This window comes from Glycine soja, chromosome 16 (assembly GCF_004193775.1).
Source record: "Glycine soja cultivar W05 chromosome 16, ASM419377v2, whole genome shotgun sequence".
Classification (NCBI taxonomy): Eukaryota; Viridiplantae; Streptophyta; class Magnoliopsida; order Fabales; family Fabaceae; genus Glycine; species Glycine soja.
This window is the reverse complement of record NC_041017.1, coordinates 36,801,688-36,824,924: the sequence shown is the minus strand read 5'-3', so window position 1 is coordinate 36,824,924 and position 23,237 is coordinate 36,801,688. Positions and strand designations below refer to the sequence as shown.

At 32.5% G+C, this 23,237-nt stretch overlaps 1 protein-coding gene and 2 pseudogenes across 1 annotated transcript; 1 reads left to right on the top strand and 2 right to left on the bottom strand.

Annotated features, from left to right (window-relative positions):
- Nucleotides 1-5,526: 5,526 nt before the first annotated feature.
- LOC114389068 lies at nt 5,527-8,222 on the top strand (annotated as a pseudogene).
- A 379-nt stretch (nt 8,223-8,601) lies between these two features.
- On the bottom strand, nt 8,602-14,232 carry LOC114390176 (annotated as a pseudogene).
- Nucleotides 14,233-18,128: 3,896 nt separating this feature from the next.
- Nucleotides 18,129-21,198, bottom strand: LOC114390174 (13-hydroxylupanine O-tigloyltransferase-like). Its single transcript, XM_028350874.1, has 2 exons — nt 20,752-21,198; nt 18,129-19,146 (listed from the first exon to the last, which is right to left on the bottom strand). Exons 1-2 carry the CDS (start codon nt 21,196-21,198, stop codon nt 18,226-18,228), a joined length of 1,368 nt encoding a protein of 455 aa, XP_028206675.1. The 3' UTR covers nt 18,129-18,225.
- Between the last annotated feature and the right edge of the window lie 2,039 nt (nt 21,199-23,237).

Below are 23,237 nucleotides of genomic sequence, written 5' to 3'. Positions count from 1 at the left end.
TTGAAGATTAATTTGATAATAAATTATAATATTTAGAGACTAATTTATCATTAAATTATTCACAAGATTAATCTGTCATATTTTTTACACATCCAAAAAATAAATTTGATTTTTTTTTATTTTTTAGGGATTAATGACACCAAAATGAGTACTTAGCCTACCTCAAACATTAAAAGACACTGGAAAAATAAGATATTACCTGAAGAGTGACATGTAACCACTGTAAATAAAAAAATAACAAATAGTTAATTTAACAAAAAATAATACTATGTGAAGAAGTAAGAAATTAAACGATAAGGAATAATATTGTTTCAAATTTACTATGTTCCAATAATTCTATTCGTACTCTCTTGCTTTTAATTTATTTAATAATTCTAGTCAAATCAAAATCTCAAATTTTTGAAATCATATTTTTATCAAATAAAATATTATTAGATTTGAGATGAAGATGTATGACTTTAAATTATGATAATTTATGTAAATAATGAATTCTTTTAACAATTTTTCCTATAATGTTATAATATATTATAATATTTAAACTAGTTTAACAATTTTGCTCATTGAAATCTGCATGTTTAAATGAGAAATGTAAGTGAAAATGTTTCGAAATCCATTAGTTTTATTCAATTAAATATATATGTGCCAGCTGCAATGCATGAATCAAAACCAAATAACATGTTTAAGGGTGATAAATGTCAAAACAAATAAAAGGTAGTTAAGACTTGTTTGACACATATTGATAAATAAGTATCTTTTTTAATCTTTTACACAAAAACCATATAAAACTTCATTCTTGAAACTCATTTGCACCTTGCTTTGAGCTTTTTGATAGTCTTTTTACTACTATTTGTTGTCCATCCAGAAGAATGCCCTGACAGTTAAATCATTATTTATGTGAAAAATAAGGGCACAAAATTAGTATATACTACATTTTCTCACCTTGTATACTTCTGCAAATCCACCTTTCCCTATCCTATTTTCATTTGAAAAGTAGTTCGTTGCTGCTTCAATTACAACCAAATTGAATTGCAAGGGCTCTAAAGTGACACTTTCATGACCAACTGAATTTAATATATATGATTGAATTCGGAAAAAAAATTAGTCGTTAAAGATCTTCAAACTAAAAGGGCAATGGTTTAACATGCTATTCGTTAACAATACATACAGTTTTCTCTAAGAATGGTCCTAGGCACTTTCCCTTGCTTTACTTTTCAGAAAATAGTAGCCAATGAAGAAGAGTGACACCGAAACAATTGTGGGTTCAATAATAAAGATCATTCGCAGTTGGTCTTTTCTTTTTTCTGCAAAACAATCAATGAATGTTTCTCACATGGATAATAGTAGAGTAATCATGACAAGTCACAATGTATTTGATAGCAATACTGCAGCAGACCAACACTCAGCCCACATAACAGAAAACACAAACAGGCCTAAGAGAGGGAGTAAGAAGCCCGCTTACCTGCAGGACTTCGTGTAAAAGCATGTGGCACCAAAGCTCTTTAGTTCCTTAGTCCCGTATGCTTGTAGAACTTTCGAGAATCCGTAATAGCATTCTGTTAGTTGGTTGAAGATGTAATTCAGTTAGAATTCTGTTAGCTTCAAAAGTATAAATGTAATAAGAGATGAAATAAATGAACATCAGAAAGCTTATCTCTCTCATTCGTTCTCTTTTATCTCCTTCTATAGCGTAGAACCGTATCAACTGGTCCGACCTGCCCCGTCGCTCTCCGCCATGCCTAAGCACCACACACGTCAGGTCACCATCGGCAAGCTGGAAGAGGCCGTCAAAACCTTCTCTCAAGACAATTCCACTCTCAACACCAAAATCAACACCATCCATGCTTCCCTAGCCGCCAAAATCGAAGCTCTCTTCGATCGCTTCGCCGCCATAGCTGTCAGCCCACCACCGCCACCTCCTCCGTCACCATTACATAATTCCCCTTCCCCTCACCCCCACCACATGAAATTGGAAGTTCCGCGCTTCGACGGCCATGAACCCCTTGAGTGGATATTCAAAATATCCCAATTTTTCGACTATCAAGACGTTCCTGAAAATGAGAGGCTCACCGTAGCCTCCTTCTATATGGAGGGACCCGCCTTATCCTGGTATCAATGGATGTGTCGCAATGGCCTCTTCCCTTCCTGACCCGCGTTGCTGCAAGCTCTAGAATCGCGATTCACCCCTTCTTTCTACGATGATCCTCAGGGCGCTCTGTTCAAGCTCCAGCAAACTGTTAGGACTTTGGCAAGTGCACCAAATCGTGACAAGTAGTAAAGCTCGGAAGTCCGAGTATCGTGTCCACAGGGATTTTATTGCACTTTTCAATACCTCTCAATTTGTAAGTGGGAGTAAAGTAGTAAAGTAGAAATGAAAGTAGGAATAGTAAAGAGTGCTATTACTAAAATAAATGAGTAAAGGGAAAACAATTGATAGAAATGCCAAGACCAGACAAACCTAATTGGCCTACGATGCATGTAAGTATGATATTCATTATCAATGAAATGGTGTTAGTTCTACCCACATCTGTTGACTACTTGCCCCTGATGCCTCACGTTGGCAAGCCTATTTTAACTACCTATCTCCCAAATGCCTTTGTGAAGATTCAATAATTAAAATGCATTAAGATCAAATTCTAGATGTTGCTTAAATGCATGGGCAGTGAGTTATCATTCTATGCCTAGCAATGCTAACCCAATGATTCTTTTCTTTAGATGTTCTATTAGGTGTTACCCTTTCCCAAGCGATTAACCCCTAAAACTGATGCATGCATTGAATCTTAAATATTATTGAGAATTACCCTCTCCCGAGCGATTAAAACCCAAAAAGAGATTTAAGAATGAATGCAAGAATAAAAGAAAAGAAATAGAACAGAAAAACCTAGAATAAATTCTTTTGCATTGATAACTCTTGAAGCTCAGTGTACATCGTTGGCTTTTTAGGCCTGCCAGGCCCTAGCTAGGGGTTTAGCCACTCATGGCCATTGAGGGCTTACAACTGGGGATGAAAGAAAGAAAAGCTAACAAAACAAAGAATATAGAGAGGGAAGAAAACTCAGGCTTGAAGTACTGAGAGTGATGCTCTGAGATGGGATCATAATTCCTTGGGACTGCCTCTCTATTTATAGTGGCTGAAGTGGGCTTATGGGCCTTCGTAGTCGCGCTCAGCGCCACACCTCGCGCTTAGCGCGTTCAGATCGCGCGCTGGGCGCGCCATGCACGCTGGGCCTGTGCTTCTGTTGGATCGGGCGCTGGGCGCCTGTGCATCTGTTGGATCGGGCGCTGGGCGCCTAGCTGGCTTAGCGCGCGTAACGGTTTCCGCCACGCCCAGCGCCTCCAGTTAGTTGCTCGCTTAGCGCCTGATGCACGCTGAGCGCCCCTATTGGATTGGGCCTGCTTCAGAATTTCTTCTTTTTTCTTCCTTTCTGTGCCACTTTTGTTAAATGCAGCCTTCTTTTTCGCATCTGCAACCAGAAATTCAATTTAAATTAATTTTCTCACTTTTAATTACAAATAACTGCTAAATAATTAATTTTAGGCCAAAATTTGACTATTTAACTCTTATAAATTCACAATTATTTAGCAGTTATCACAAACAGGCACCGTAAGCGAATACCTCACGGAGTTTGAACGTTTGGCAAATCGCACCCTAGGTTTGCCCCCTTCTTGTTTGTTGAGTTGTTTCGTTTTAGGTTTGATTCCTGAACTTCACCGTGAGGTACAGGCACTGCGGCCATTATCCCTTCCCCACGCCACGGAGCTCGAGCGACTCCAAGAGGATAAGTTGTTGGACCGTTGCCACGGCCAACATCCATCCTCAGCCCCTTTTTCGCCCAAACCCGCAGCTCCTTTGCCCAACACTTCATCCAAAGTTCCAGTTAAACGCCTCACGTCCGAGGAACTCGTTGTCCATCGCGAACAGGGACTCTGCTACCATTGTGAGGAAAAGTGGTCCCACGGCCACCGCTGCAAGCCACGATTACACCTCTTCATCGCAGATGATGAACTCGAACCCCTAGCGGACTCCACCCTGGCTGAAACGCCAGCTTCCCCCATGGCGGAACCCTCAATCATCCCACAAATCAGTTTGAATGCAATGGAGGGCACTCCAGCCCTTAGACGTTTTGCCTCATTGGTTATCTGCGTCGTCATCAGGTGGTTATATTGGTAGACGGTGGCTCCACCCATAATTTCATCCAATCACGCCTGACACGCTTCCTTGCCCTTTCTGCTACCCCAACCACGACTCTTAGGGTTATGGTGGGTAATGGAAATACCCTCGAATGCGATACTCAGTCCCTTCAGGTCCCAATTTCGATCCAGGACCACACCTTCACACTCGACTTATTTCATTTACCCTTATGTGGCGTGGACTTGATCTTGGGTGTCCAGTGGCTTAAGCTGCTAGGCCCAATTACGACTGATTACTAAAAACTAACGATGACCTTCTCTTATTTGGGCCGCAACATCACACTTCGTGCAGATGCACCCCCTTCCCCCTCCCCTGTAGCAGCCCACCAATTGAAACGGCTTGCCCAGACACAGAGCATCTCAACTCTCTTCTACATCACCTCCTTACCCGCCATCCCTGCCTCATCTTCAGCATGCACCACCAACATACCCAGACCCGACCCCATACCTCCTCTAATTGCCTCCATCCTGGACTGTTATCCTGCCATCTTTGCAGAACCATCCACTCTACCCCCCCCCCCCCACGTAATATTCAACACCATATCCATCTTTTTCCCCACACCGCACCTATCAATGTTTGCCCATACCGCTACCCCCACTTTCAAAAGTCAGAAATCGAGAAGCAAATTTCTTCCATACTTCTCAAAGCTTGATTTACGCCAGGAGTTTCATCAGATAAGGATGGCTGAGGAAGACACACATAAAATGGCTTTTCGAACACACCAAGGCCACTACGAATTTCTGGTGATGCCTTTTGGATTGTGTAATGCAACCTCAACATTCCAGGCAGCCATGAATGATGCCCTTCAACCGTTTTTACGAAAATTTGTCGCGGCGTTTTTCGACGATATTCTGGTGTACAGTCCAGACCTGCAATCCCAGGCCACTCACCTGGAGTCTGTTTTATCCACTCTCTCCAAGCACGCGTTCTTACTGAAACAATCAAAGTGCTCCTTCGTCGATAATGGGCATAGGGAATCTGTCCTTCATGGTCACCACAATTAAAGCCTGATAATCGACACATCATTTCCATGTGCCGTCCTTCTTCTTAACCAGCAGGATGGGCGATGAGAAGGGACTGTGGCTGGGTTGGCAGGTGGGGCATTAGCGAGTGGACATTTTGACCAGGAAAATGGTTGCGCTCAATAATCAAACAAAATTAGGTTTCTTCATTCGACGACGTTTTTCCTTTTGCCGTCTATGCGGTGCGGTGAAGAATATAAATACCATAGTGGTGACTAGCAGTGTTTTGCAAAGCAGAACAAAGAGTCATTGAACTTTGACTACATTTTTTAGAGTTCAGATTACTCTTCTCTTTTGAGTTTTGATTTTGGGGGTTTAAGTTTTTGAGAGAGAAAAAAATGATAAAGCTTGTTCTTTTTTTGTTCTGCTTTACCTCTGCACTGACCCTTTCGGTATCGGAATCCAAATCTGCTTCTGTGCAACCTCTTGCAGCTGAATCTTTCTATCTATGATGAATATATTCTGGTACTAAAATTCTGATTTTTTTTTAAAAAAATAAATTATACCTTTTTTTTCTATTTTAGTTTGGTGTTGTTTTATATATGCATAATATGAAGGCTAAATAATGTTTTGTTTTATTATTTGTGTGTTTAAAAGATGAAGACCGCAGCGAACTGTTCTTACCTGGTAGTTATATCTACGAGTTGTTCATCGCCCAAGTTCACTACGGATAAGATTGGTATTACGTTTGGGATGCTTATGGCAACCAGGTTTTGCATTTTTTCCTTCAATCAATTTCATTATTTATTGTGGAGTGTATTTAACGGGTTCAAGATTTGGTTTTTTTATTATTATTATTATTATTATTATTATTATTATTATTATTATTTATTATTATTATTATTATTATTATTATTATTATTATTATTATTATTATTATTATTATTATTATTATTATTATTATTATTATTATTATTATTATTATATTATTATTATTATTATTATTATTATTATTATTATTATTATTATTATTATTATTATTATTATTATTATTATTATTATTATTATTATTATTATTATTATTATTATTATTATTATTATTATTATTATTATTATTATTATTATTATTATTATTATTATTATTATTATTATTATTATTATTATTATTATTATTATTATTATTATTATTATTATTATTATTATTATTATATTATTATTATTATTATTATTATTATTATTATTATTATTATTATTATTATTATTATTATTATTATTATTATTATTATTATTATTATTATTATTATTATTATTATTATTATTATTATTATTATTATTATTATTATTATTATTATTATTATTATTATTATTATTATTATTATTATATTATTATTATTATTATTATTATTATTATTATTATTATTATTATTATTATTATTATTATTATTATTATTATTATTATTATTATTATTATTATTATTATTATTATTATTATTATTATTATTATTATTATTATTATTATTATTATTATTATTATTATTATTATTATTATTATTATTATTATTATTATTATTATTATTATTATTATTATTATTATTATTATTATTATATTATTATTATTATTATTATTATTATATTATTATTATTATTATTATTATTATTATTATTATTATTATTATTATTATTATTATTATATTATTATTATTATTATTATTATTATTATTATTATTATTATTATTATTATTATTATTATTATTATTATTATTATTATTATTATTATTATTATTATTATTATTATTATTATTTATTATTATTATTATTATTATTATTATTATTATTATTATTATTATTATTATTATTATTATTATTATTATTATATTATTATTATTATTATTATTATTATTATTATTATTATTATTATTATTATTATTATTATTACTTGCTTAGTTATCACATATTTTTTTATTTTAAATTGAAAATACATATATATTTTTTTCTTCTAAATAAACTGAACAAATACTCTATATAGTCAACTGTTGTAAAGTGTAAACTAATCAAATACCTTCTGATGTCACTTGTTACGGCTCAAAAGTACATGTGTTTAGAATGGCGGGGAAAAAAACCTTGTTAAGTGTTATATTAACAAAGTAAGTTATCAAACTTTTTTATTTTATGGTGAATCAGAGATATTCATAACTTGTTCCTTGTGGTATCTGACTAACTGGCCGGATTCGTGAACTATGGTCAATAAAAAGACTAAACTGCAAGCTATAGTGGTCAAAGTTTCATGATTATCATATCAATAATTTATTTGTAACTACTTAATATCTTTATGAAAATGCCTTTAAAAAAATATCTTTATGAAAAGATGATCACTTTGGAATGTTTCTGTGGTTGAATACATTTTGAATTTGACTTTTTTTTGGGGATTTGACTAAAACACTAATAAATAGCTTGATGACTTTAAAACCCATGTTTGTAAATTGCACATGCAAAGAGCACTTTTCAAAGTGAAATCTGAATTAGGAAGACTCGATTTATTGATTTAGCTTATTTAAAAACAAAAATGGTCGTTTATGCTAGCCAACTTGATGATTGAGCTCTTAAAGACACACTAGTATTTTTCTACATATACTGGTTAAGGAAGCTTAATTATGGAGCAACTTGAAACTTTTTTTGTTCATGTTTTCAATATTACTATTATTTATCAGGTATATGAACCAAGACTGGATGATCCAATTTCAAGGACATTTGAGCAGTGTTCTTCAGATACATTTGAGATAGATGGTGCATTTGCATCTCCAATTTGCTATGTGTACCTATATAGATCTGGGGCAGAGGAAGGTTGGGAGCCCGAGAGTGTGAAAATCTATGGCTACAACTCAGAGCCTGTTACTTTCGATTTCAACACCTCCATCCCCAATGGCACGTGGTATGGGTATAATCTGTGCGAGACTCCTTCTTCTTCTTCACACCAACTATTCCCTCAGAAATGGCTCATGAGTTTGGTTCTAGGCTTTGTTCTTAGTTTTTTGCTGTAATAATATTATGCACTCAACTTAATCACACATGGCAATACACCTTTTGCATATAGCCGTTACTTGGGTTTTATGCTTTGTGGGACTTATGTTAAATTTAAGTTGATGAAAGGAGAAATTCTAGTAATATATTCTAATGCATTTCTTAATTTTAGAGAAAATGGTATACGTATTTATAGTATAAAAGTTTTCTACATTGTCATCTAATAATTAATTATTAACAATAATAAGTTTGATAACTTTTATAATAAAATTTAATAACTGTGTATTGTTAATTAATCAATTAAAAATTATTGTTAGTACGATGTGTAAGAAAACTAAAAATCATAGGAAATATTTTCATCAAATTTGCATTTTGGTATGTTCAACAGTAATAGTTATAGGTCACAAAGAATAAAGATATTTCAGACCGTGACCAACTGATCCTTGCCATGAAAATTGGAATCATACTGACATTATATATATCCATTATATTAAAGCTCTTCAAGTTTGATACAATAATTAAGACTAATACTCATTACTAGATCTAAACAACAACACTTAAAGGGAAAATAATTTACTATCGAGGAAGAAATTGACTTATAGACATTTCATTAATAGACAATGCTTTAGGATCCTTTCTACCATGTAAGAAAAGGGCAGGTTCTTGAGGACTTGGCAATTCAATTAAATGACTTCTAAGATATGAAACAATTTCAGCCATTGTGGGTCTGTCATCAGGATTTTCTTGAACACATAATAAACCAATTTGAATGCATTTAATAGCTTCAATTTCAGAATAATTTTCATTAATACTTGCGTCTAGTATGCTTAACGGTTTTTGATCCCTCCATTGTCTCCAAACCTGTAACAATTTGTCAAATTAAAAATTCAAGTTTGTACACGTCTTTGCTATTAAATCAATTTGATTTACCATTGAAAATGAAACATATGAGCAATAATGCACAGAAACCAAATAGTTAGAAGATTATCATACTCACACAACTCAGGAGGCCCTTAGCAACACGATGTGGTTCATATAAGCCTGAATTCTTTTTTCCTGAAATAATCTCTAGAACCATCACTCCAAAACTAAAAACATCTGATTTTTCTGAAAATTGTCCAAGCATTGCATATTCTGGAGACATATAACCACTGTAAAACACAATAAAAATAATGTTCATTTAGACAAAATAAACTATGTGAAGAAGCAAGAAATGTTAAAGGATAAGGAATAATATTATGTAAAACTTACTATGTTCCAACAATTCTATTTGTACTTCCTTGGTCTTGATTTATTTCAACAATTTTAGCCAAACCAAAATCTGAAATTTTTGGAATCATATTTTCATCTAATAAAACATTACTAGGTTTGAGATCACGATGTATAATTTTGAGTCGAGATAATTCATGTAAGTAATGAATTCCTTGAGCAATTCCTCCTATAATGTTGTAGCGTTCAAACCAACTTAATATCTTTGCTCGTTGAGGATATGCTTGTTTAACATTGAGAAATGTGAGTGTGAGATGTTTTTTTTTTAATTTAATCATTAAGTTGAATTAAATAATATATATATATATATATATATATATATATATATACATTAAGTAATTAAAGAGTTTAAGGGTGGCAAGTGTCAAACCAAATAAAAAATAGTCAAGACTCTTGTTTGTCACATATTTATAGATAAGTATTTTTTCATGTTCTTTAAGACAAAATCCGATGAATGTCACAAGATTTCTGTGTTGAAGTTTGGCTATTAATAAAACTTCATTCTTAAACTCTTTTGCGCCTTGCTTAGAACTTTTTGAGAGTCTTTTTACATCTATTTGTCGTCCATCAGAAAGATTGCCCTGGAAATCAAACCATTATTTATGTGAAAAACAAGAACAAAAAAGCAAGTATATGCCACATTTTCTCACCTTGTAAACTTCTCCAAACCCGCCTTTGCCGATCCTATTATCATTTGAAAAGTTGCTGGTTGCTGCTTCAATTACAGCCAAATTATATTGCAATGGCTCTAAAGTGACACCTTCAGGACCAACTGAATCAAATATATATAAGAATTTTAATTAAGTTTATAAATACCTTGAAACTTAAAAAAGGCATAGGTTTAACGTGTTTTTTTTTTCAATAATACTTACAATTTTCTTCAAGCTTGGACTTATTACTCTTTCTTGCTTTTCTCTTTACCAAATAATAGCCAAGAAAGAAGAGCGTCACAGAAACAATTGTGGGTACAATAATGAAAATTTTTGTTCGCAATCGGACTTTTCTTTTTTCTGCAAAACAGTCAACATATTGCTCACATATAGTAGTATACAATAGGCAACTTCATAATATGTTTTATTTATAGATAATTTATTCATTATAAATTATTTATTTTAATTAACCTTAAATTATTATGCAGGTTAAATATGTTTTTACATCGGTGCCTATGTCACCACCGATGTAGAAGTTCTCATATTCAACATCGTTGCTTTCTGTAAAACGGTGTAGAAAGCGTAACATACTACATCAGTGCATACGTCACCACTGATGTAGAAGTTCCCATATTCAACATCATTGCTTTCTGTAAAACGATGTAAAAAGCGCAACTTACTACATCAGTGCCTACGTCATCACTGATATAGAAGTTCCCATATTCAACATCATTGCTTTCTATAAAACGATGTAAAAAGCGCAACTTACTACATCGTTGCTTAATTTAAAAACGATGTAGAAAATAAAAGATCAACATCGTTGCTTAATTTAAAAACGATGTAGAAAATCCGCCCTCAAAAAGCAGAACCAATGTTTCTACATCAGTCATTAGTATAGCACCGATTTAGAAAAAAAACAGCTTACTACAACGTTCGCTTATGGACTGATGTTGAAATTTTTAAGTTTCAACATCATTATAATCAAAAACGGTCATGCACCGTTGTAGAACATTGATTGTGACCGATGTAGATCATGCATCTTCTAGTAGTGCATGTTAAACTTTAGGAATTTGTAAGTAGATACTTTTGGCCAAGCTAATTAAGGGCGGTGCTAAATAATCAGTCATTGAACCATTCAAATTATATTTTAAGGTAGAATGACATACAACATTGATTTGCTTGATCATTCTAAATTTTAATGTTATATTTATTTTGTAAATTAATGATCAAACTCATCATCAACATCCAATCAAAATAATCTACTTTTCCTCTTCCTTTTTTTTTTTTTACCTTCTTCTTATCATATCAATAAAGATTGTGTCCAAATGGTTTATGCTAAATCACTTCAAATCATTTTAGAGTATTAGATTGATGCAAGAAGGACTTTAAATTAACAATGCTAATCTCAACTTAAAACACATAAAAGATAGAAAAAAATCTACATGAATAAAAGATGTGGTTAGATTGACAAAATTTCTTCATAAAAAGAATTTGTGAATATAAATTAACAATGGATCATGAAGAAGCATACAAATGAACTTGACATTATACTTTAACTCAAAATCTTAATACTTAAATTTATGAATATTTTTTTTTATTTATATAGTGTTCTAACTTTTTCATTTCTACTCTGACGTGACACTTTATCTTACATTTATACTCTAACATACACTCTATTAGTCTTGATATAGTTATATATGATTCATATTTGCTGATATAAAGTATAAAACAAAAAAAGGCATAAGTGGAAGTTGAGTGCATCTTCAAACTCAATGGTAAATGGCTAGAAAAACAAGTCATGTATAGAAAGCCTTCCCTGGATTCCTCTAAGTTTTTGAGGTTCAAATATAGATGCTCTTAAATCACATAGCAAGATTGCAAACACAACTTTTCTTTTTCCAACAAATGACCCTTGAACTTTGTATATACACTTCAACTTCCACTTTGATCTTTTATTCTATCTTTGATACGCAATTGTCCATTATCGTTGCCTTTGTGTTGTTCGATCTTCTTGGAGATGTAATATTGTAGATCGATTCTAGGGATGTTTTTTTGGAATAGAATGAAAGAAGAGGGAAGCAGGTGATCGTTGTAAAGATGGTTGTTATGACTAGTTTTCCGTGTGTGGGCTAACACAAGAGCCACCAGGATACCATTAGTTGACTGGGGTTGACACTTGAACTAACTTCGTTTTTTGCTACACTTAAACTAACTAGATCAATGATTTTAAATTTTAATAATAAGTTTATAGATTTGGTTTATTTGTTGTTTCTTTTCGAGCTGTCCATGTGCGCTATTTATTCAAAATGACATCCCATAAAAATTATATTAATATTTAATGGTGAATCTATTTCAGAAAAAATGATGTCGTCTCAAAAAGATAGCACATGTCAGCTTGAAAAGTAGCAATAGGAAACCAAGTCGTAACTAAAACAGTGATATGCTATGATTGTACTACAAGTGTAGTGGCAGAAAGCAAATTTCTATCTCCCGGAAATTAACCAAAAAGTACTACTACTAAAACTAAAGAGACTAAGGAAAATAAGATAAACAAGTATTACTTGTCAACTTTACCTTGAAGGCCTGGTGTAGAAGGATTACCCGACATTGGCGATGGAGTTTCTTCACCACTACCCGGTATTGGCGACGGAGTTTCTTCACCTCTACCCCCGTAAAATGGGAACAATTCAAACCTGAGATTGCAGCTCGGATATAGAACTCTTCCCCCTACGCTTCCCAAGCGGAACCATGGAATTTTTTCATTTATATCTTTCAGACAGTTCTGACAACCCTTACTAGACAAATCCTGCGTGCATTGAACAAGAGTATACAGAGTTTGCGAATCAGTCAATTTTAATGATTTGGTAACGTATTTGTCAGTGGCATCCCCTGCGTCTTTCGCCAGCTTAACTATGGTATCTGATAATGTAAAAGTGAAGTAGTCTTGCCCGGGGATGATGCTGGTGGAGGAACTGGTAAGATTCAGCATGTCAAAATTTGGACTTTCTTCCACTTCTGAGAAGAAATTCCGATTGGAATATCGAAGCATGCAGTGGCTGTACCAAATGATTCCCTCTTGAAGTGAATTGCAAACTGAGGATATTCGGTGGGTTGCGTTCAGGACGCATTGTTGGCAGAGTTGAGAGGGAAGATCGCCTCGGCACATGAAGAGGCCATACACAGTTTCTACGTTGTCCTTGTAATATTTCTTCCCATTTGTGGCATTGGAAGCTAAGTAAGAGAGAAGGTTACTGAGATAAATTTGGAAAGTGCTGTAAGCAGTTACATTGGTTGGGCAACTGTGGTTTAGATAAGTTGGATCTTCTGAAATTTGTGAATCTGCATCGGGAAAATTTGTTGCAGGAACCCACGCTGGTGGTATAGTTGTATTTGTGGAGCGGTAGAAAGGGTACAATTCATACCTAACATTACAACTGGGGTATAGAACACTCGCTCCCTGCTTTCCTTCACAGCACCATTAAAGGTCTCCTATAACTTTACTGAGACAGCTTCTGCAATCAAGGAGTGACAAATCTGGAGTGCACTGAGCAAGACAATAAAGGCTCTGAAATTCAGATATGGTTGTTTGCCTTGTGGCAAACTTCTTGTCATCCGCAGCAGCTTCATCTGCAGTTATGTTCATTACAGAAAACATTGAACGCATGAAACTTTCCTGGTTTGAGATATTTGTAGCGTTCGTGAAGGCAAGTGCAGGCCTAGTGTCCACGGTGGAGAAGAAGGAGCGGTTGGAATAACGAACCGTGCACTCATCGTACCAAATCACAGGTTCAATGGACAGTGAGCACTGTGAGCGTAGTATATGGGTTGCATATTGGACGCATTGTCGACAAAGCTGAGGAGGAACGTCACCCCTGCACATGAAGAGTCCAAAGACAGAGTCTGAGGGGTTTTGTGCAGGGACTGTGGTGTTGTAGAATCCGTTGTCGCCGGGGGCGTTTGATGATAAGGAAGAGAGGAGGGTCCTGACGTTTATTTGGAAGGCGCTGCTAGGGATAGAGTTGCCAACGTAGCAGGCATGGGATAACTCGACAGGGGTGGAGCTTTGATCCTGTGCCTCAGTAGTTGCTAAGTTGAGGAAGCTAAGAAGGATGAAGAGGAAGAGAAGCTTGAAGGAAGCCATGGATGCTATTGGTTTATGGTTTGTAATTTATAGACAACTCGATCTCCGTTTCCTTTATGATGGTATAGTATAAAGACGTCTTGTTCGGTTTGAAAAGTAGGTCAATGATTATGCAAGTCAAGAGAAAACAAGTGATAACTGATAAGGAGAATAATGAACCGATGAGAAAGTTTGGCATCCAATAGTCTCTTTGAATTAATGGGTTACTATACAGTATCAATTAATTCCTTTGCATCAATTGAGTGTTTGCTAATGAAATGGATCGGTGCAGGGATGCTTCGTTGAAATTGGCTGCCCAAATTAATAGGTTTCCCACAAAAACATCATAGAGACCTTGTTGTTGAAACATATAAACAAATTTTAATTTTACTAAAAAAATATTTTAAAAAAAGTTTGAGGATTAATTTGATGATAAATGTAATTTATCATTAAATTATTCCTAAGATTAATTTATCGTATTTTTTACACATCTATAAAAAATTGATTTTTTATTTTATTTTTTAAGAATTAATGACACCAAAATGAGTATTTAGCCTACCCCAAACATTAAAAGACACTAGGAAAATAAGATATTACCTGATGATCAGTGACATGTAACCACTGTAAATAAAAAAATAATAAATAGTTAATTTAACAGAAAAAAAATATTATGTGAAGAAGCAAGAAATTAAATGATAAGGAATATGTTGTTTTATGTTCTGATAATTTTATTTGTACTCTATTGGTTTTGATTTATTTCAATAAGTCTAGTCAAATCAAAATCTCATATTTTTGGAATTATATTTTTATTCAATAAAATATTATTAGGTTTGAGATCATAATTTATGATTTTAAATCATGATAATTTATGCAAATAATGAATTTTTCTAACAATTTTCCTATAATATTATAATGTTGCAACGTTTAAACTAGTTTAACACAATTTTGCTCATTGAAAATCTGCATGTTTAAATGAGAAATGCAAGTGAAAATGTTTTGAAATTCATTAGTTTTGTTCAATTAAATTTATGTTATGTGTAATGCATGAATCAAAATCAAATAACGTGTTTAAGGGTGACAAATGTGACATCAAATAAAAGGAAGTCAAAGTTCTTATTTGACACATATTCGTAAATATATTTTTTTTTTGGAAGGCACTGCTAGCGATACAGTTGCCAACGTAGCAGGCACGGGCTAAATGGACAAGGGTGGAGCTTTCATCCTGTGCCTCAGTAGTTGCTAAATTGAGGAAGCTAAGAAGGATGAAGAGGAAGAGAATCTTGTAGGAAGCCATGGATGCTATTGGTTTATGGTTTGTAAACAACTCCATCTTCGTTTCCTTTATGATGGTATAGTATAAAGACGTCTTGCTCGGTTTGAAAAGTAAGTCAATGATTATGCAAGTCAAGAGAAAACAAGTGATAAGGAAAATAATGAACGCATGAGAAAGTTTGGCATTCAATAGTCTCTTTGAATTAATGGGCTACTATTCAGTATCAATTAATTCCTTTGCATTAATTGAGTGTTTGCTAATGAAATGGATCGGAGCAGGGATTCTTCGTTGAAATTACGCACCCAAGTTAATAGGTTTCCCACAAATAAATTAACATCATAGAGAGTAGGGGTGACTAAGTGGATTGGTCCGCCCTGCGTAAGGTCCGTCTGTATAAGCTCGTATTGGCAACGGACTGGGTCAGTCCGTCCCACTTCTTACATGGACCAAATAAATTGGTCCGCCTCCACTCCGCAGACCCACGGGTCAAAAGGGCCGGTCCGTAGACCTAATTTTAAAAGAATTTCAATTTTAATAAAAATATAATACAATAAAATTAAGTTCAATAAAAATGTAAATAAAATCTCAATAATTAGTCAATTACATCAATAAAATAAATAATGTCTTAACAAAAGAAAATCCAAGCAATAAATCTAAAATATGAAATTTAAACATCTCTAACAATTAGACATGGCAAGAAAACCCGTACCCGTGGGTACCCGTCCGAATCCGTCCCGACTTTGACGGGTAATACCCGAGTTGACCGGGTATGGGTACGGGTTCGGGTTTTCCCCGATAACCAAAAGTCGGGTACGGGTATGGGTATGGGATTACTAGACCCGTCCCGACCCCGAACCCGAACCCGCCCCGCCACTTAAAATCTTTAGAATTTTTGCATAATTTAATCAAAAGACATATAATTTTTATTACTAGTTAATTTTATTTTAAAACTTTTACATAATTTAATATTATTTTCTTAACTATTTATGTAGACACACGTGTTATAATAAATTTATTGATATATAAGTAGTTAAAAATAAATGTTTAACAATCAATTTATTTTTTTCTAAAATCAAATTTTTAATATTTTTTTACAAAAAAAAATATTTTTCTAAATGGTGTGTGGAACGGGGTTGGGGATACCCGATACCCGACGGGTATGGGGATGGGACAATAAACTCAAACCCGTCGGGTATCGGGTACGGGTATGGGGATATGTCGAGGAGTCGGGGTAAGGGATTGGGAAGACAATACCCGTACCCGACCCGCCTCATTGTCATGTCTACCAACAATTCCATATTTAAAGTAGCTTTAAGCCTTCTCCATATTTGATGTGAGTTATTTTTTATAATAAAAATATATTGAAATATCTTTAAAAATATTTATTTAACAATTATTTTTAGCATAAATGATAAGAATTGATATTTTTATTATTTATGATTTGTAGATATGAAAATGATAAATTAAAAGAGAAAAAGATCGAGAAAATATAAAAAGGAAGATTTTTAGCATGTTATCACTTATCTTTTTTATCTTAATCTTTTATTTCTATTATCTTTTATGTATCTTATCTTATCTTTTTTTATCTTTATCATCTTTTAATTTAAATCTTTCATTTTTATCTTTAAATCTTTATCTTATCTAATATATTTCTTTATCTGTTATTTTAAAAGAAAAATTTAAAGTAAAAAAGAAAAAATCAAACCTAGTTAATTGGATCAAGGTCAAATAAATTAAACCTAATGCGGGCTGCTGGCAATCTGCGAACCCCGCGGGCCAAACCTGCATAGTCCGCGGGTTAGGTGGGGGACCCAAAAATATGACCTAATTATGGATCGTTTAAAAAAATTGGTCCGTAACCCGCGCAGACCACGGGTCCCGCAGGCCAGTACATGGACCTGGACCCGTTTACCCACCCCTAATAGAGACCTTGTTGTTGAAACATAAACAATTTTTTTATTTTACTAAAAAAAATATTTTAACAAAAGTTTGAAGATTAATTTCATAATAAATTATATAATTTAAAGACTAATTTATCATTAAATTATTTATAAGAATAAGAATAATTTGTGGCATTTTTTACACATCCAAAAAATAAATTTGAATTTTTTATTTTTTTTTAGGAATTAATGACACCAAAATGAGTATTTAGCCTACCTCAAACATTAAAAGACAATGGGAAAATAAGATATTACCTCAAGAGTGACATGTAACCATTGTAAATAAGAAAAACAAATAGTTAATTTAACCAAAAATAATACTATGTGAAGAAGTAAGAAATTAAATGATAAGGAATAATATTATTTCAAATTTACTATGTTACAACAATTCTATTTGTACTCTATTGATTTTGATTTATTTCAATAATTCTAATCAAATCAAAATCTTAAATTTTTGGAATTATATTTTAATCTAATAAAATATTATTAGGTTTGAGACGATAATGTATGACTTTAAATCATATGATAATTCATTTAAATAATGAATTCTTCTAACAATTTTTCCTATAATATTATAATGTTGTAAGGTTTAAACTAGTTTAACAATTTTGCTAATGAAAGAGAATCAGACAACAGATAGACCCACTTTTATCAAGTTGCTATTTTTATTATTTACTACAGCATGCAAAATCAAAAACCGGTGAACCTAGGCACGCAGCACAAACATATTTTATACACTATCACAAATTAAAAGCGACAAGTTGACACTGACACCTTAGTTATCAATTATACATATATCCTTAATTAGAGACTGGACATTAACATTGGAATGTTATTCTTGATCATGAGAGTGTCATGCAACTCTTTCTCAAACCTCTCCATGGCATCTTCAGGAAGGCAAATTGGAATGACTCTGCCTCTCTCTCCTTTGGAGTTGGTGTAGGGCACATAGAAGCTCACCCCAGGAATATCACCAAGACCACCCTTAGCTACCCCAGAATACAAAGCCTTACCCCATCCAAGGTTAACATCTATTAACCCAGATTTTGTGAGATCAGATACCATAAAAGACCCTAACTTAGTAAAGCAAGGTCTTCCTTTGATAGCCATTAGGTCAGCCACAGAGTGCACATACTCCTCATCTGCTTCATCCTTTGCCTTCTTCACTAGCTCCACTGCATACCCTAAGGAGCGACCCAGAAGCTTCCCTACTGTGGTAACCGCCGCCGGAAACACGAAAGCGTTGCCGTAAAAACCATCAGGCAATGGAGGGTTGAACCTACAGTTTCCAAAGCGTGCATTAACAATGCACAACAAGCGAACCTCTTGATTAGGGTTTTGCCATTTTAGTGATGCGGTCCGGCAGCGCCAGAGGCATGCTGTGATGACTTCAAAGGAGGTGGATTTGGTGGCAAGGTGGTGGGGAAGAAGAGCACGGAGTGAAGCTATCTCTTTGGGGCCAAAGAAGAAGGAACGTTGATGGGGTATGAAGATGCTTCTTGAATCAGGTGGTAGTTGTTGGTATTCTTGATGGATGCATGTGATTCTTGGTGGTTCTCTTGCACATAGAATCTCCCTGTGCCAGCCAGGGAGAATAGAAGGCTTTGGTGCACCATGTGCTATCTCTGATAACGCCTTCAGAAATTGGCAAATTCCACTTCCATCACACATAGTATGATTCATTCGGAGTGCAAAGATGAAACCACCACACTTGAGACGTGTTACCTATATATATTTATATAAGCCAGTAGTTTAGCTATTAGCATTTGTATCGGAATCTAAAAAAGTGAGTGTTTAACACACTTTGGTTTGCTTTATTTACTATTTCTTTTTTAAGGTAGTATTTGATTTGTTTGACAATGATAGTTGAGAGTGCTCTATGAAAGTCCTTAGAAAATTTGCTTTATTTGTTTTCTTAACAGACTTTCGTAAAAGATAAAAAGAAATAAAAAAATGTTAATTATAATTTTAAACGTTTTACAAATTTTACTTATACTCTCTAAACAATTTTTTAAAGCAATTTTGATGCTTAATTTTTTTCTCTATTAATGATTTTAACTTATATTGTCAAATATCAAGTTAACTAATTATATAATAGTCAAGTTGATAAGTTAATTACTTGTCACATCAAGAAGTATAACATATTTTATTTTGTAAATTATATTTGTAATTTCTCATATATTTAGTCACTTGATGACCATAAACCATTTGATAAGAGATTAAAAATATATTTTATAAGGAAAAAAAATAAATTATATATACTATGAGAATTTTTTATAAATTAACAAGTCATATCATGAGAAAAAAATAGATAAAGAAATTAGGTGTTTGAAAAAATAGTGTTCAATTTTTCGGGGGAAGGGTTGTGTTAAAAGATTCGACATATTATTATAATAATATTACGATAACAAAAAATGATGTAACAAAATAAAGAGAATTTAAAATAGTTTATTACTTTTTGCTATTAGTCGTTGCGTATATTCTTTCTTTAATTAGGATTAAGTAAAAAAAAAATATTATTTATTGGTTGACAAAAATTATTGAACATTAAGACTTCTTTAATTTAATATAATTTTTGTTTAACAAAAATTAAATATATTAATGCATATATTTTAAACTATTAACAATAATTATTATAATAACATTTAATTTATTAATAATATCTACATATGACAGTGTTCTATATTAATGAAAATGTAATTAATGGTATACTATATAATATAATTAATATAAATGTTTTATATTGTCAATTAATTATAATATTTTATTGTGATGATAACATTATTTATTTTTGTTAAATAATATTTTGAAAATCACATTTAAAATAAATTTTAATTGGACAACCATATAAAAGTATTACACTATCAAATTAAAAAAACTTAATATAAATTCATAATATTTGTATTAATAAATTATTTTTTGTTAGTGAAAGACAATGTTAACTTAATGTTAATCCTTATTAATTTTTTAAAAATTATAGTGATTAGTTATTAGGCAACTTTTTTTGTAAAATTTTTAGTGTATAAAATAGTATTGTGACCATAGTTTCGTGAGAAATATGTTGACATTTGCACCTAAAATATGAATTTGAGGAATTTGTCCATGACTCATTTGCAAATTTAGCAAATGAGTTTGGCAGAATTTTATGATTTTCCTGATCATTACTTCTTCTTGTTTCAAATTAAAATTAATTTAAACCCTTTTGAGGTTTTTTTTTGTCTAAAAAATAGTAATAATTTTTTTAAAAAATTCTCTCAAGCATGTATGTTTTCTATTAATGATATGAAATGAAAATATATTTCAATGTATAAAATGCATGTCTAAGATAACCTGTATAAGCAGCAGTGGGGTGTCAATCATTCCATCTGAACCAGGAACATTGTAGAGGAGCTCATCAAAGCAAGGGAATGGAGGCATAAAATTATTACCAAACTGCTCAATTGTCACATCTGCATCAGCCTCAATGAACATGACACCTTCTCCATTACAATCCACCATTAGTTTGCCATCAGGACCCTCCCTAAGCCTTCCCGCGAAGGGATAGTAAAACACAAGTGTTTTGGATAGTGCTTCTCTAATGACTTCAACAGGGTCTTTCCCTTCCATTGAAGGCTGGTAAGGAAAGAATAGCACCAGTGGAAGTTGGTAACGAAGGCCATTTTGGTCATCTATGTCAGATAATAGCTTAACTTCATGGGGAGTGGGGTTGGCTGGGGCTACTAGCTCTGGTGGGTGCCTCCTCACTATAAACCCTAGAGATGAAGTTTGGAGAACCATTTTGTATGGGAAGGAATAAAAAAAGGAGAAAGAGTAGGTAGTGTATGAGCAATAGTTGAGTTTGGAGTTTGTATTTATAGTGGGAACAATGGACACGGACGCTGAAAGTGCAAGAAGTGCTTTTGCTGGGATTTATTTTTACATACAAAACAGAACCATGTATTTGACTTGTGATTTGATTATATATGCCTTTTTTTTTCTAGTGTCTCGATGAGAGAGTTTCAGTTTGTTTTTCCTTTTACGTTGAAAAGCTAATTAATTAACTAGCTCGATCGTGAGCACTATTATATATAATACTTAAATATTTGTGATTCCATATTATCCTTGCACCAACCGGTAAAGATTAGTAAATAATCGGCCTGCCTATTATTTTATGTTATAGCAAGTTGATTATTGACAAGATTTATGTATATTAATTGTAAATAGGTTGCCCTTAAGTGTAATTTACACAAGGTGTACTGCATAGGCATAAGTAGTTTTTTTTTTTTTTAAAGGTGCATAGGGATAAGTAGTTAAGAAGGTAAGGTATATACCTAGATAGGTAAAAGGATGTAATTAACATTGGTTTTAATTATGAAGTTTATAGAAAAATAGGAAATGGGAAAACAATACTTCATTAATTTTGGTTTGATAAATGGGTAGGTGAGACAAGTCTGAAGATTGCTTTAGGAGGCTATTTCAAACTTCAGCAAATAAGGATGCTAGGGTGACTGATACTATTATGGAGTATTGGATGAATGGAGTTTGGGAATGGAAGTTAAGTTGGCAGAAATTTGAGTTATATAACCTTAAAAAGAACTAAGCAAAATTAAAATTGCACATTGAGCGTAAAATATGAAGTCTCAAGCTGAATTTGCAACTTAACATTTACACTTACATTTTTAAATCATGCTCACTCTGGTTCGATTCGACTCATATAACGTTGTAAAAAAAAATACGTATCCATAACAAAACATAATTACGCAAAATAATATACTGTTGTATGAGTATAAAGTACGCTACTAACATTATTAAGGAGAAGAGCCTAACTAGTGAAAGTAAAAGAATTCAATTTAATTAGTTGCTTCACCTACTACTTGGGTCCCATAAATCCTGTCAGTTAGTGATTTACACTTACACGCAAGAGACCATACATACTGGCAGCAAATTTTCTTTTGAGTACCGATAAACTTTCATAGGGTAAGTTTATAGCTAGAATGCTAGATACCCCATTATTTTACATCAAGATACAGGGTTGTGGGCTTTTTAAATTATGTGGTGGCAATTTTTTTTCAGAAATTATAAAATGGGTATTTTTTGAAAAATTATTGGATCAGGGATAAGTTGGGATTGACATGCACGATTTTATTATCAATGTCGATCGAATATCATTTTATGACTTCTGAAGGTATTTTCTTTATTTTTTTTAAAAAAGTTATTAATATTTTTATGACTTTCTCATAATATCAGTCATTTTTTTAAGAAATGGTTTAAATATTTATGACTTTAGTTTTTTTAGGTCAACTGTAAAGTTGTTAAACTCTTGTGACTTTAATTTTTTTCATTAATTGTAAAAGAAAGTCGTTACTTGATCCAGGACTACTTTGCTTTTTTTTTTTTTTAATTTTGTTATTATTTTTCATCTATTTTTATAGTAGATTTGTTTCGTTTTTTTAAATATTTTTAAAATATATTTTATTTTAAAATTTTCTTTATAATTATATTTTTAAAAGTGGAGAATTATATTTTTTATTTCTTATATTATCAATTATTATTTGTTCTTTAATTTATGTAAATAAAATACTTAAATTTTTTAATAGAACCATAAGGATAATAAATTCAAACAAAATAATGCCTTGCAGGTGAAATATTTTTAAAAATAAATTAATAGTGGAATGATACTCCACACCAAGCTCTTCTAGATATGTCTCATATGATCTTCTATCTTGTTGCACTTGATTTATTAGTGGTTATTATCATTTTTTTTCTATAACCTCTTCTTCCTCTTGTTCTAGGATGAACATATGTACAATTAGAAAATATTTACAAAGTTTACCAAC

Bases quoted from the DNA above. Each gene is read 5' to 3' on its own strand.
- LOC114390174 (XM_028350874.1), bottom strand. From the start codon at position 21,198: ATGGTTCTCCAAACTTCATCTCTAGGGTTTATAGTGAGGAGGCACCCA. The intron at 19,147-20,751 runs GTTATCTTAGAC...AAATATATATAG, and splicing joins CCCCACTGCTGCTTATACAG to GTAACACGTCTCAAGTGTGG.